The 14,990-nt window shown below is 38.0% G+C and overlaps 1 protein-coding gene across 2 annotated transcripts in view; it reads right to left on the bottom strand.

The window, feature by feature from the left end:
• The window catches only part of Lypd6 (LY6/PLAUR domain containing 6), a 128,417-nt gene that overhangs the window by 9,523 nt on the left and 103,904 nt on the right, over positions 1-14,990 (bottom strand). For both annotated transcript variants that reach the window (XM_042683568.1, XM_042683569.1), the window contains one exon: positions 6,426-6,524. In XM_042683568.1, coding sequence (XP_042539502.1) covers positions 6,426-6,524 — 99 coding nt within the window. The remainder of the gene's footprint in view (positions 1-6,425; positions 6,525-14,990) is intronic.

The raw sequence follows: 14,990 nt of genomic DNA, 5'->3' as shown, positions 1-14,990 counted from the left end.
CTGGAAGTGGCACTGTGGCTCAAGTGGCAGAGTGCTAGCCTTGAGCTGAAGAACTCAGGAACAGCACTCAGGCCCAGAGTTCAAGCCCCACAACCAACCAAAAAAAAAAAAAAAAAGAGAGAGAGAGAGAAAGAAAGAAAGAAAAAAAAAAGAAAAAAATCCTTTGTCTGACATTCTGTATCTCCTCTCCCTTTGAGCCATCTGTTGATACAAAAGCTGCCCAGGCCAGGTGCTGGTGGCTCATGCCTGTAATCCTAGCTTCTCAGGAAGCTGAGATCTGAGGGTCACGGTTCAAAGTTAGTCTGGGCAGGAAAGTTTGTGAGACTCTTATCTCCAATTAACCACCAGAAAACCAGAAGTGGTGCTGTGGCTCAAGTGGGCACTTGCCTTGAGCTGAAGAGCTGAGGGAGAGGCCCAGAATTCAAATACCATGACCGACAGAAAAAACAAACAAACAAACTGGCCAGGTAGAGAGGATGCAAAGCCAGGCAGAAAGCCTTGTTGAGGGGAAGAGAAGTAGGGCATAGCCTTGTCAGTCTCAGGGGACATGAGATATAAACAAAGGTCAGAGTTGGCAGGGCAGCCAGGAGAGAAGAGACACTTATAGGCAAGGGTAAAATTCAAGGTTAGCATTTACTCATGTTTAGCATGTTTAAAATGCCATTGTCCTCCAATTGCTATTGTTTGTGTCAAAACGAATGGCTGGCAAGGTTTGCAACACTAACACTTGTGTGTGTGTGGCTAATTGGAACAGCATAATTGGTACAGTCACTTCAATAAACTACCAGGGAGTATTTGGAAAACCTAGCACTTACATGCCCCATACCTGGCAGTCATACTTCTGGGATACTCCTAGAGAAATGTATAAGAACATGTATTAAAACAATCCCATGTGTAACAGTGTTTGTGATATTAAAAAATGCACACAAACCAAATGTCCATCAATAGTAGACTAGATGAATTTTGGTGCCTCTGAGAAAGAATGACTGTTAGATACAAACCACAGGCGCATTTCTCATAACAATAACTTGACATACAATGTTGTTTGAAAGCAGACGCTATACCCATGTGACTTCATTTAAATGAAGCTTAGTGACATGTCACAATATAGCCATCTTCGTAGGGAGGGGAATAATGACTGGGAGAACTCTCAGGTTTTATTGGTTTATACAGGTGGTGGACAGCCTAGCACACCAACTTTGTAGAAATTCACAGTTGTTCCCATTATAGTTTGGATGGTAACATTTACTGTCAAATATACTTTAAAAAAGGAAATAGCCTAAGACTTCCTTTCAGCATACGATAGATTACCAGAAAAATCATCTCTTTACTGAGCAGCCAAAAGTGATGGATAAAACATAACCAATACCTTTGTCAATGAAGGAATAAACTCTCAAGAAAGGGACATCTCAGTCCCAGACTGGATACTGGTATGGATTTACCTCTCTTGGGCTAGAAGGATTGTTAAAAAGATAAACTATAGGAAGTGATAAAGTCTGACGTACTTGAGGGCTTAGAGAGATATTTTAATTTAAAGGGTAAAACAATTTTGAAACCCGAAGGCTATACCCAGTGTAAAATTGCCTAAAAGAGTGGGGTGGGGAAAAAAATCCAGCCTGAGACTAAATAAAACATAATGGTTGTCTCAGACAGTGCTCTGTCCAAAAAAAGTCAACAATAATCCAGTCTTTACTAGGAATTTCTAATTTTGGGCTTGTCTTCACTTGAGCTGAGGATCCCATTTATATTTCCTGTTTGTTCCAGGAATTGCTAGACAATTTATCTAGAAAGATCCATCAAGGGACAGTTTTGTTAATTCATTTTCACAGAAAAAAAAGTGAGTATCCTAGCAGCTGCAACCCAAAGGATATATGTTTTCTATCTCATCACTTTTCTTCTGATTTTCTATCAGCAATTATTTCAAATTTCAACTATTTCCTGAGAGATTGCTGCACATGGTAATTAATAAGGAAACGAATGTCTTGAGTCTTTGCATTCTCCACAGAACAACTCTCATAGAATTGGAATATTTTTGACTTGATATTGAATTCCACAGACTCTTGATAAACAGACACACAGTTCCTTCTCTCAAGAAACTTTTAATCTCACAGTAGAGTGAAAGTCCTGGGCAAAGTGACCTGCATTCAAAGACGTTATAATTAGCTCTTATTTTATTACATTAGATCCTTCTATTGAATTTTCACATAATATAACTTCAAGATCTTTTCTCATTCTGGTTCATAAAACTGAAGATATCTGTAAGACTAGCTGATGAAATGGCAGGCACTGCAAAGGAAGTACAATGGAAAAAAGACTGAAGGGAAGCCAAACAAGGCAAGCAATAAGTCAATGAGGGAGGGCATCTTAGATTCTCAGTTCCAGGATGCAGATGGACTTGTAAGCACCAGAGGCAAAAGGAGTAAAATAGACGATAAAGGGCTTAACACCACACAGCTTCTGAAAGTGATCAGGAAGCTTTGCCACTAGAAGTCTTGCTGGCTGATGCCCCCAATGCCAAAGGAATGATTCTACTTCTAAGCAGGGACTGCCTTTTTCAAAGAACGCTGGACTCAATGATTATTCAAAACAAGTATGCTGCTTCCATGAGTGTCAGGCACTAGGATATGTTATATCTTCATGTTCATTCATTTAACAAAAGTTAGCTGTTGAAATTCTTTATTTCTGTTGGTAATAGGGTTTTCATCTGAAAGCCTCATGCTTGCTAAGCAAATGCTCTATCAGTTAAGCTATATCCCCAGCCTTAGCTTTTTGACAATTCTTAAAATCAGTCATTCCTTAAGCAATGGGGGGTATAGACGTATCCATTAGATGAGATTAAATGCTTACATGGGTATTATTTTCACCTTCACCAAGTTATTTTCATATCATATGATGATTAAAAAAGTGTTAAATGTGTCACAGAATGACCAAACCTAAGGCCAGGAATGTTTCAGAAAGCCAGAATGCCTTTCCATGATAACAGCTTCTGAGCTGTCCTCATTAAGCCTGTTGGTCAACTTCTAGCTAAAGGGTACAGAAGACTCATGGGAAGTAGGGCTGGTCAGATAGGGGGCTATGTGGCCTTACCTCTTCTCAGGTTACAGCTTTGAGTTCCTCCCTCTTACCTGCTCTTCAGGGCCACACAAAAATCACCTAGCCCTACTATTTCATTCTTAGTAGCATTTGATACAAACTGGTTGATCCTTCTAGGTCAGATCCTTTCCCACCCAGTGAGCACATTTGGGAAATCCTGTTTCCAAACCACTGCTCTGAGTAACTTTGCAGAAGATCTTCCTTCTTCAACATCTTAAATCTATTTCCCAGGTATCAGGCTGTTCTGGTCTTCCAAGAACATAGTGCATTCACTGGCCCCTCTCACAGAACTAAAGCCAAGTTTCACTTGACACATAACTTTGACCTCCAGTTTGTGACATTTGATATGGTCAGATCTTATCTTCCAGGTTAAACTGCCTGCTCCAAGGAAGAAGAAACTAGATTCCTATTTTTGTCTGCATAATCTCTCAAGGGGCCTGGCATCTTGGCATGGTTGTTTTATGTCTTGAACCTCAGTGCATGATTTTCCATTATCCTATAAACTTAAGGATACAAAAATGAAAGTTGGAGAGAAAGTATAAATTGTATAAAAAGCACTCTATGGTACTTTGAGGTATTTAAAGCTTGAAAGGGTAGATTCTGATCTCAAAAGAAACTATCAAGATGGAATTTTCTGGGGGAAATGGGGGACTAGAAAAGAAAGTGCAAAAAATGAGGTTAGTTTGATTGCATTAAAATATATGCATGTGTTAATTACCATGGTAATTACTATGGTGCTTTTATACAATTACTGTATAGTGGGGGGGGGAGAATGAAAGGAAAGTAAAACAGTCTGTGTTGTTACTATGAGGTACCATTGGGAATGTTGGGAGACAATGAAGAAGGTGAATGGTCAAAGTAATCTGTATGTATGTATAAAACAATGGAGTTTGCTGAAATTGTTTGAAGAGGAGAGAGGGTGGATGTGGAAAAGATGTGGAGAGATGAGTTTGACCAGGGTACCTTATATGTATATAAAAAACATGTCAAAAGGAAACAACTCTTGTACAAATAGTATGTCAACACAAACCTTTGAAAACTTAAAAACAAGATGGAACTTTGTTTTCCCTGAGATGCATTCAACACTGATGCTTCTGATCTCCTGGTTTTTTTTTTTTTCTGTGACAGAGATATACTTGTATGCCATCCAAATCTGTACGTGGGCAATTCATATTCCCTCTTCCTCCACATGTCTCTATCTACTAAGGCAAGCTCAGAACTATAACACTTCTGAGAGAAGTATAGTCATATTATGCCATAGTCTGAAATGTGTGCTCCAAAATTCCTATGTTGACACTCAATCATCAATGTAATGATATTAAAAGATGAAACTTTCAAGAGATAATTAAACCCTCCAGTTAGGATTCAAAACCTTATAAAAGATCTCTAGAGAGTGGGTTGGTTCCTTTCCAAAAACTTTCTGCCTTCCACCGTGTGAGAATACATCCTTCGTCAGGCTGAAGAAAGCAACAACAAAAGTGACATCTTAGAAGCACGAAAACTTGGCTTTCACTGTCCTCCATCTTAAATTTCTCAGCCTGTAGAGCTATGAGGAATAAATATCTTTTGTTTATAAAATTACTTATATCATGATCTAGTAGTAGCATTAGGTATACTAATTCTTACCATTTAAAACAATTTGAGAAGCTAACTGGCCAGGTCTTTTCCAGCAGAATTCAGCCCTGGAAACAGTTACTGCAAACACAAGCAAATCATCCTGGTTTTGTCCAGAGTCCTTGTTTACAATTGTCAAATGTTGCTGCATGTTGGGGTTAGCAAGGGAACTTTGAAAAATTCTTATTCCCAGCCATACCTTGTGCAAGTTAAATCCCTGGCATCACAGTTTTTGAAACTTTACTAGATGTGTTTGATGTGGGGCCCTATTTTCAAAGCAGTGGTTTAATCAGGTCCATTAACAACTTCCCCAAAGGTTCATCCTACCACATTAATGTCAGAACACACTGGCTTATTCAGAAATGAGCAATAGCTACAGAAGGCAATAGGAATAGGATTTATCATTGAATACCTAGCTGGCTGGACATGAAGCTAGTAATTAAGCCCATCTTTAATGTCACCATGTTTTTCCCTTCTCTGTAATCACTTTGAGCTCCACAGACATTTCTACAAAAACTAAGCAAGCAGATTCTTCCTTAGTATCCCCTGGAAAGCTTGGCAATACTGAGAAAAAGTCTTGGTCTTAGAGATGCTAGTCCAATTGTGTATAACTATGATCTCCAAACTAGGAACCTATGGATCACCTGGACATTTCTTAGAAATGTTCTCAGGATCATCTCAGAGCTAATGAATCACTGAAGTGGAATATGAAGGGACTGTGGAGAAAAGGCAGATCACTGATGAGTCTGAGAGCCATAGATCTAGAAGAGGGCACAGGTTTCACAGAGTTTGAAAAGTTCCACCAGTATTTCTTCTGGGAAGCCCATGTAGACTTCTAGGTTAAAAAGCATGGAAAATTTTCTTTTAATGGTGTGTTCTGAATCTCCTAATTTCTCATCTACCAGAGGAAGCAGAGTGCCATACACTGGGTAGAGAATGGAAGCTCTCACATTAGGTTGAAAAATAATGAATTTAATGAATTTAGTCATTTTATCTGAATTAGATCAGCAGGGAAGTACACTAACTACTCACTGAAACCCTAGTTAAGAAAATATCCTCATCATCCCTCTAACCCAATGAATCCACTTCCCTCCGAAATAAAACAGCCAATTAACTGTGACCCCCACAGCCAAATATAAACATCTATTTTACTTAACAGGAAATTTAGATACTTTCATTTTGAAATAGGTCTTTGAGTCAAAATTTCAAGCTTCAAATCAGACGCAATCTTTTCCTTCAAAGTGAACTTAGTAGTTTAAAAGGCTCAGAGTTTCTATTTATGCAATGATGACATTTAAAATTCTTGCTTTGATACTGTCAAGATAGAAGCATCTGGCAATATGGGTAATAAATGGAATCTTTCTATGAACATCAAACTTTATATGAAAGGAGTTCCTATGAAATGACTAACACTTCAAAGAATGGCAAACAGGCTGGCCATTCTCTGCTTGTTTTGCTTTTGGCTGCCCCTGATTTGGGGGTCTCGTGAACATCCTCTGGGTCTCCAAAGATGCTTCATTAGAAACAAAGCAACTCCATGGACCTCTAATATCTCTGAGAGCCTCTGAGTATAAGTTATGCATGATGAAGTATAAAAGATCTGCTAATAGCCTGAAGCAAGTAGAGCAGTTGAGATTGAAAGTACAGTCTCAGATTGTGCTCAGGGTCATTCATTCATGAACAGCTCTGGGGGCACTAAACCTGTCTACAAAGATTACCTCGAGGACAGTAGATGTCAGGAGCCCATCGGTTGCATTCATAATTGTCTGCTGCCTTCTCACAGGTAAAGCATTTAAATCCTCCAGGATATGGTGTAGCTGCAAAAACAAGAAAAAAAGAAATGAATGACTCTGCACACATACTCATTTTTTAACAAGATTCTCAAGACTTCTCAGCCATGTCAAATATGTAAACATCCAACTACCTATGATCCTAGAAATTTAACTCTTAAAAGTTTATTCCTAGTAATGAATGGGGTGAACCTACATGGTTCACATTTAAAAAATTATCATGATTAAAACAGCATTGTGAAGAGGCATCTGAGGAGACTCTGGCGCTCGTGATGGCCGACGGAAAAACCCAAGATTGATCTCAGCAGCTGAAAACAGCTGTGTGCTGTTTTATCATAAAGCTTGAGAAACCTGTTGATTTCTGAGGCAACTTGGGCTGGGCCGCTGCTGCTTTAAAAGGGTTTGTCAATGAGGCAGATCAGATTCCGATTTGATGGGCAGGCAATCAATGAAACAGACATGTCTGCACAGTTGGAAACGGAGGATGCAGATACAATTGATGAGTTCCAGCAGGAGTCAGGAGGTGTCTACTGAAAAGAGAACCTGCTACTTTGCTCCAGAACTTTGTTGTTGTTGCTGTTGTTGTTTTGGGGGAGGTGCCTGGAGGGGTTGAACTCTGGGCCTGGACACTGTCCCTCAGCTCTTCAGCTCAAGGCTAGCACCCTACCACTTGAGCCACAGTGCAACTTCTAGCTTTTTTTTCTGCTTATGTGGTGCTGAGGAATCCAACCCAGGGCCTCATGCATGCGAGGTAAGCACTCTACCACTGAGTCAATTTCCCAGCCCCAGAACTTTGTTCTTTTTTTTTGGGGGGGGGGGGGTCTGGTCATGGGGCCTGAACTCTGGGCCTGGGCGCTGTCCTTCAGCTCTTCAGCTCAAGGCTAATACTCTACCACTTGAGCCACAGTGGCACTTCCGGCTTTTTTCTTTTTGCTTATGTGGTGCTGAGGAATCGAACCCAGGGCCTCTGGCATGCAAGGCAAGCACTCTACCACTGAGCCACCTTCCCAGCCCCAGAACTTTGTTCTTATAGACCAAGAATACATTTTTAATTAGAAAATTGCAATTTGGTTCCTGATTACTACAGTATAGTTTTCTCTATTCTTTTATTTTTCCCCTTCCCCATTTCTTTATTGTACATAAAGTGACTGGTATATGTGCACTAGCATATTCTTTTTTTGTTTCTTTTTCTTTTTCTTTTAAACTAAATGGCCAATGGTATATTTTGATTGACATCAAATGGAGATGGCATGGGGGAAATACTGGTTCTGTGAATATCCAAAACATCCCCCTTCTCCACTCAAGGCATGCTCATTCAGCTTTTATCTTTATATTTCAGTAAGTTATTTTGCTCTCACTGTTTTAACAAAAAAAAAAGAGAAAAAAAATCCTTGCATGCCTTGTTTAATTGGAGAATTTTAATGTTTTCATTTATCATTGTAAAACCAAGGACAATTTTATAACTTTTTTGTATGTACCTGTTACATGTAGGACAGTCTGTCTTTAAGTAAGGGTAAATTACTCTTAAAAAAAAAAAAAAAAGAATCCCACGTAGTTTTCCCTTCAAGTCAAGTGTCTTGTTGTTTGTTTGTTTATTTTTTGTCGGTCATGGGACTTGAACTCTGGGCCTGGGCACTGTCCCTCAGCTCTTCAGCTCAAGACTAGCGCTCTACCACTTCAGCCACAGAGCCTATTTCCGGCTTTTTCTGTTTATGTGGTACTGAGGAATTGAACCCAGGGCCTCATGCAGGAGAGGCAAGCACTCTACCATTGAGCCACCTTCCCAGCCCTACATCTTGTTGTTTAAATAAACTCCTTGTTTAAAAAAATTCCAGCATTATGAATATATGCTAATTAAAATGTACCATAATAAGATAAAACAAAAGTTGATTATACAATAAAAGCAAATTGATTCTTGAGACATGGATATTTATGTTCATACAACTCAGTAGATACTATGATGAAAATGAACTATACAACTTTTTTTAATGTAATTTTATTGTCAAGGTGATATATAGAAGAGTTACAGTTCCATAAGTAAGGTAGTGAGTACATTTCTTGTCTAATTTTTTACCCTCTCCCTCATTTTTCTCCCACTTTCCCTCCCTGCCTCCAAGCTGTACAGTTCATTTCCAACATATTATCTTGTGAGTATCACTGTTGCATTGGCCCGCCCTTCCTTACTCTCACCATTTTGTTGTTCCCCTTCCCTTCCCTAATCCAGGTAAACATATATATGATACCCAGGGTACCAAAATCAAATACAGTGACAACAAGGGATTAACCATAGGGGTAAAAACACAAAAGCAAAAATAAATCACATAGTACATTAAAAACAACAACAACAAAGAAAAACCTCTTGCTTCCATATCTTGGAGTTCATTTTGCTTAGCATCATCTTATAAGGTCAGATGTACATAGTTATTGAGCTATTATGATCTTCTTCTAGGACTATTCTAAACATATACTGATTATTACAAATGAGGGAAATCATGGGATCTGTGTTTCTTTGGGTCTGGTTTACTTCACTTAATATGGGTTGAAATGGAGGGAAGAACACAGAGAGCAAGGGAAGGGATGATATTATTCAAAAAGAAATGTACTCTTTATCTGACTTATGAAACTAACCTCTTTATGCATCACCTTTATAATAATAAAAAATTCCTGAAAGGAAAAAAATCTGTACACAAATATTCACAGCAACTGTCTTATACAGGTTGTCTATTTCCACCTTGAGAATCTGAAATCTAATATGTTCCAAAATTGAAACTTCTTGAGTTATATTAGAATATGACACCTCACTCCAGAAAAGAAAATTCACAGTTAAAATGCTAGAGCACTAAAGATATTATATAAAAATTCTTTCATGCTGTCTAATACATGTATAAAATATAAATGAACTTGATATTTATACTGAAATCTTGTCCTTGATCTATTTCATTACAAATATGCAAATGTCCCCAGATTTGAAATTTTTCCATCTAAGTCTTTTTGCATATAGGATAATCTATAGCATCCCCAAACTGGAGAAGAACAAGCTCTTAAATAGAAACTATCCTCTCCTCTTGATACCTATGTTCTTTACCCTGCCTTTAAGCTCAAGTGGTAGGTGTCATGCTTTGGAGAGCAACCCTGTTTGCACAACACAAGATAAGGATCAGGAAGGGGTAGTAGGCCAGGATGTTCACTCTTTCCATCAATGCATTATTTTAATTTTTTGACTGTCTTAGGGCTTAAACTCAGGACATGGATGCTAGCAGTCCCTGAGCTTTTTCACCGAAGGCTAGTACTCTACTACTTTGAGCCACAGCTTCACTTCTGGTTTTCTGGTGGTTAACTGGAGATAAGAGACTCACAGACTTTCCTGTCCAGGCTGGCTTCAAATTGCAATCCTCAGATCTCAGCCTCTTGAGAACCTAAGATTACAGGTATGAACCACTGGCTTCAATGTCCTTTTTTAATGGCCTCTTTACTGTAATCATCTGCTTACTTTCTATTTAGACTTCTGTCTCTCACAAACAAAACTTGAGCATATTTTTAAGTTTGTAAAATTACCTGGCCTATTTGAAAGCTGCAGATACTCTAACAGTTCATCTGTTGGAGCCAACTGCTCTCACTCACAGATGGCTGAGCCTGCGTATCCCACTGGCGGAAATAATCATCTCAGGGTAAATTGCTTTGCCCACATGGAACCAATTAAGTATGTTATCAAAAATAAATGAAGGAGGAGGCAGCAGCTTAAGGGCAGAATTATGAGCCAGATATAACTTTGGTTTTCACCTTGTCCAGAATAGCTGTGCATCCATGTACTTGCCTGAAATATTTCACAGAGCTCATGGTGATAATGCTCAATACCCCAACCTGGCCTAAAGTCATAAATTGTCCAAACATGACAAATAACTGGACATTTATATGGGAAAATTTGAGAATTCTGTTTTTCCAAGTAGTTAGTGACTAAAATTCAAAGAATACCTGGATGGATAATCTTAAAAAATGGTACAATGTAGCTTAGAAAACACGTAATTACTTTATTTCCATGAAGAAATTCCACTATGGGGGAAAATGCTCTCCCCTCATAAAGTTATTATAATGCAGATGAAAGTACTCTGTGATACCATGCACAAGTAACTTGTACATCTATCTCTATAGTCTACCACCTAGAAAGGAAGGTTACATTTGATTGAAATAATTTATTTTTGGTAATTATATGTCTGAACAATTTAAAACACATACATCCCAAAATTCCAAAGCCATTCAATGGTCTTTTAGACATTTTTGAACCATAATCTTCTGATATCCGTCTCCTGAGTAGCTAGCATTACAGGGATAAGACACCGGTACCTAGCAAACGAGTATAGTTTTGTAAATATATTTATGAGAAAAAAGAATCAGGAAATTGTCCTGATTTGATACATTAAAAAGATTCACTAGTCGGGCGCTGGTGGCTAACATCTGTAGTCCTAGCTACTCAGGAGGCTGAGATCTGCGGATTGAAGTTTGAAGCCAGCCAAGGCAGGAAAACCCATGAGACTCTTTTCTCCAATTAACCACCAGAAAACCAGAGTAGTGCTGTGACTCAACGTGGTACAGCACGACCGTTGAGCAAAAATCTCAGGGAGAGAGCCCAAGCCCTGAGTTCAAGCCCCATGACTGACCAAAAAAAATTCATTATTACAAAATCATTGTATAACAATAAAATAGTTAATATATAAATAGCTTTAAAAGTAAAACTTTAATCTGTAAAATTTGAAGTAGGATGACCAAAGAAGAGGTTTAATAAATACATAAAAATTTGAGAAAGAATAAAATTTTGTAAAAAAAAAAAAATTAAGAGCTCCATGTACACTAAGGTTTATGACTGACTATAAGGTGGCTGGACCACTGCACTTTGTGTGAACAATTCATTGAACATTCAGTTTCTATCTTTGCAACCAAAAGCATTTTTTGGCTGGAATGTTGGATTAGTTGTTCCTGGAAGCATTCCCATTGAAAAGATAAATTAAGAACTTTGAATGATGATTGATGATCTGATTGCTCTAAGAACAACATTACTAAGAACCACACACTAATACATTATAATTTCTTCAAATTTATAATTACTTAATAGACTTCACAATAGTCTTTTATAAGACTAGTGGAATATTAATTAAATACTGTTGTTTCTTGCATAAGTAGGCCCAGACTCTGAAATTAACCCAGAAGGCATGGAAATTTAAACCAGAGTGTGCACCAAAATACTATGGCAGCAAAATGATGCTTTGCTTCACATCATGTCTCTCTGAATGTGTTTGTCATTATGCTTTACTTCAAATACTTTTTGATCTGACAAACTCTCAATGAGTTTGTCAGCATATACTGGCAATTAACTGAATTATCTCAATTTTTATTGGCTTTAATTTAAAATCTACAGTTCCATATCTGTATACATTTTCAATAACTGTACCTTAAAATGTGCTTGGGGTAACAGTGTTTAAAAAGAAATGTACATATCCACCTTACTTATGTAACTGTAACCCCTCTGTTCATCACTTGTACAATAAATAAATTTAAAAGGGAGGGGGAGAACTTTCATTGCCATCTTGCCAGGTAGCACTGACTAATGAATAATAGCTGGTTGGTGACAAATCTCTAACCCCCATAGCTTTAAGAGGCTAATTATAGTACAATGTCAAGTAAATGGTTAAATTCTTCCCTCTGGGATATTTAGCTCTAAATAAGGTCAACAGATGAACAAGTATCTCCAGTAACCTGCTAATTGATACTGAATCTGATAAAGATGGCTTAGTGTTTTTTTTTTCCTTTTAAAGGGCAGAAAGCAGTTTCTAAGAGATATGCCATTTTGTTGTTACTTCAAAGCATTACAGAGCAAGGAGAGTTTCATATTGTTGTAGTCCTAGCTGTGAATGAATCTAATTTGGCTCTTAATCACAGATTTAATCATCTCAGTACTCTGCATTTCAGGGCATAAGTCCTTGGTCCCTCAAGAGAAGGTGGTTGTAAAGGAAAAAAAAAGGAATGCCAAAGTGCCCAGTTACTTCCTGTAAAATAATCTACCCATTAACTCTCATGCTCAGCCATAGTTTAACCTACCATAATTCGTTTGTAAGACATCAGAAAGACATACTCTTTGTTCTCCTCTCTTGGAACTTTTACGTGGACAAAGGTCTTCAGTTATAGAAAATGTGGTGAAAACACTTTCAGAAATGTATGCTAATGTTGTAACACATAGTAGCTTTTTGAAATATTGCCAAATTAATTTCCATTGTTTTTAGAAACTGGTCACAGACATAAATACTCAAGGAATATGATAAATTTATCTTTCAGTCCACTTGGCAACAAAATATTGTCAGTATGAGTATGTGTTTCATATAGAAACATATTTTCTGGTATCTGTCTAGATAAATTCTCCTTAATATTAATTCCAAGTTTGGATGAGTTTTATTAGACTTTGGTGTCTTAATTATAGACCAAGAAGAAAATAATCATTTTCACATGATAAGAAAGAAGAACCAGGTACTGGTGGCTCACGTCTATAATCCTAGCTACTCAGAAGGCTGAGATCTGAGGATCATGGCTTGAAGACAGTCTGGGTAGGAAAGTCTGTAAGACTCTTATCCCTAATTAACCACTATAAAGCTGGTAGTAAAGCTGTGGGATCAAATGGTAGAAAACTACCCTTGAGTAAAAAGCTCAGAGACGGTGCCCAGGCACCTGGGTTCAAGACTCAGGACTGACAAAAAAAAAGAAAAAGAAAAAGAAAAAAAACATTAAGAGAAAAAGAAAAACACAGGTAAAATCTAGAACAGAATGTCATTGTGGATAGCACTTCGTATTTTGAAGACTTAGGAACATCTAAGATTAGTGAATCAGAGAGCAAGAGAGATTCGTCACTGATTTTTTTTCCCAGTCTGGGTTCCAACTCAACCTAGTTAATATCAATGATGGCTGTTAGAGAAATAAGAAAGGAGCCTGTGTTTGGCTGTAAAAAGCGAGAGTGTAATCTCCAATTCCTGCACCTCCTGCACCTCCACAAGTATGCTCTCATATCTCCCACACCTCTCCATTTCCTCTCAGGGAAGTTCTGAGCTTTTCCACGTAACATTAATGGACTCTAGCTCACTGACCCAGAGAAAACCGTCTGTGCCTCCACCTACAAAGTGAGGTGATTGTATAAATAATTTAAAACAAATGAATCCTGTGCTCCCAACATGTATTTTTCATGGCCTGTGTTCAACTCAAACTTGCTTATTCGTAGAGCGATCAGTCCATCTAAATATGGTCTGGTGCTCAAGGGCAGAGGACCATGCAGTTAAAAAAGAAAGTAAAAAGAACCATACATAAACATCTGAGACAGTTTGGAGAATGTTAACTTTGGCTTGAAGTAGGCAGTATGAACTAAGTTCTGGTCATATGGAGCCATTCATCGCAATTTCAGTTCTACTTTTTACTGCACATGATCCATTTTGAAGATCTCTTAAAGAGAACTCAGGCCTAGACCTGTTTGTAAATCCCCTAATTAGCTAGTGTAGGAATAACTTCTATCCTCTATATTTCAAAATCATATAACTAGTTTCTTCATAATGGGTGAGCTTTCATATAATCCAGCATGGCTCTATTTAATTAGCCTAGGTCATATGAGCAGAACTTTTACATCAGATTGTTTTTTATAGTAGAGGGATTTGAACTCAGGACCTCCTGCTTGCTAGGCAATCACTCTACCACCTGAGCCATGCATCAGCCTATTTTCTCATCAACTTCTTCCTTTATGCCTTTGCAGAGTTCATGCTTCAGGAAACCCATTCTTCAGACAGGAGTCTACCCACCCTAGGCACTGGCTGACTATCTGTTGAGAAAGAAAGTGTTTCTTTATTTCTTTTTTTTGCTCAGATTCATCCTCCTTGAATTTCCTTCCCACTCTGAGCATATATAATCACAGCATCAGAAGAGGACAGGGTTCAAGCCAGACGTAGGGGTTCATGCCTATAATTCTAGTTATTCAGCAGACTGAGATCTGAAAATCTCAGTCCAGAGCTAGTCCAGGCAGATAAACCCAAGAAACTCTTATCTCTAAATAACTAGCAAAAAGCCAGAAGCATAGGTGTAGGTGGGGCTTAGATAGTAAAGTGACAGCTGAGAGAGAAACAGAGACAAAGAATAAGAGTGAGCCAGCAAGCAAAAGAGAGAGAATAAGAGAAAAAGAGACAGACAGAGATGGTCAAGTCCAGGCTCCAGTTTTATGGCCTGAGTACTACTTAGTCTGTCACCGAAGATGATAAAAAAAAAACCTTCACAAAAGCTGGAAAGCCTAGCAATTCACCAGACTAAGAGACCGAATAGACTAAAAGACTGAATCTAGGTTTATGCCGCACCACATCTGATTTTAAAAGGCATGGATGATTTGAGAAAAGAACAAAATGCAATCTACAAAGTAGAATGAGCATTGCAGTCTATTCTTTTCAAGGACATAATTAAAACAAAGTAAAAAAGCCTTGC

Source organism: Dipodomys spectabilis, unplaced genomic scaffold (genome assembly GCF_019054845.1).
Source record: "Dipodomys spectabilis isolate Male_0828 unplaced genomic scaffold, ASM1905484v1 ptg000081l, whole genome shotgun sequence".
NCBI lineage: Eukaryota > Metazoa > Chordata > Mammalia > Rodentia > Heteromyidae > Dipodomys > Dipodomys spectabilis.
Note: the sequence above shows the minus strand (reverse complement) of the source record. Positions and strands in the feature narration are given on the sequence as shown.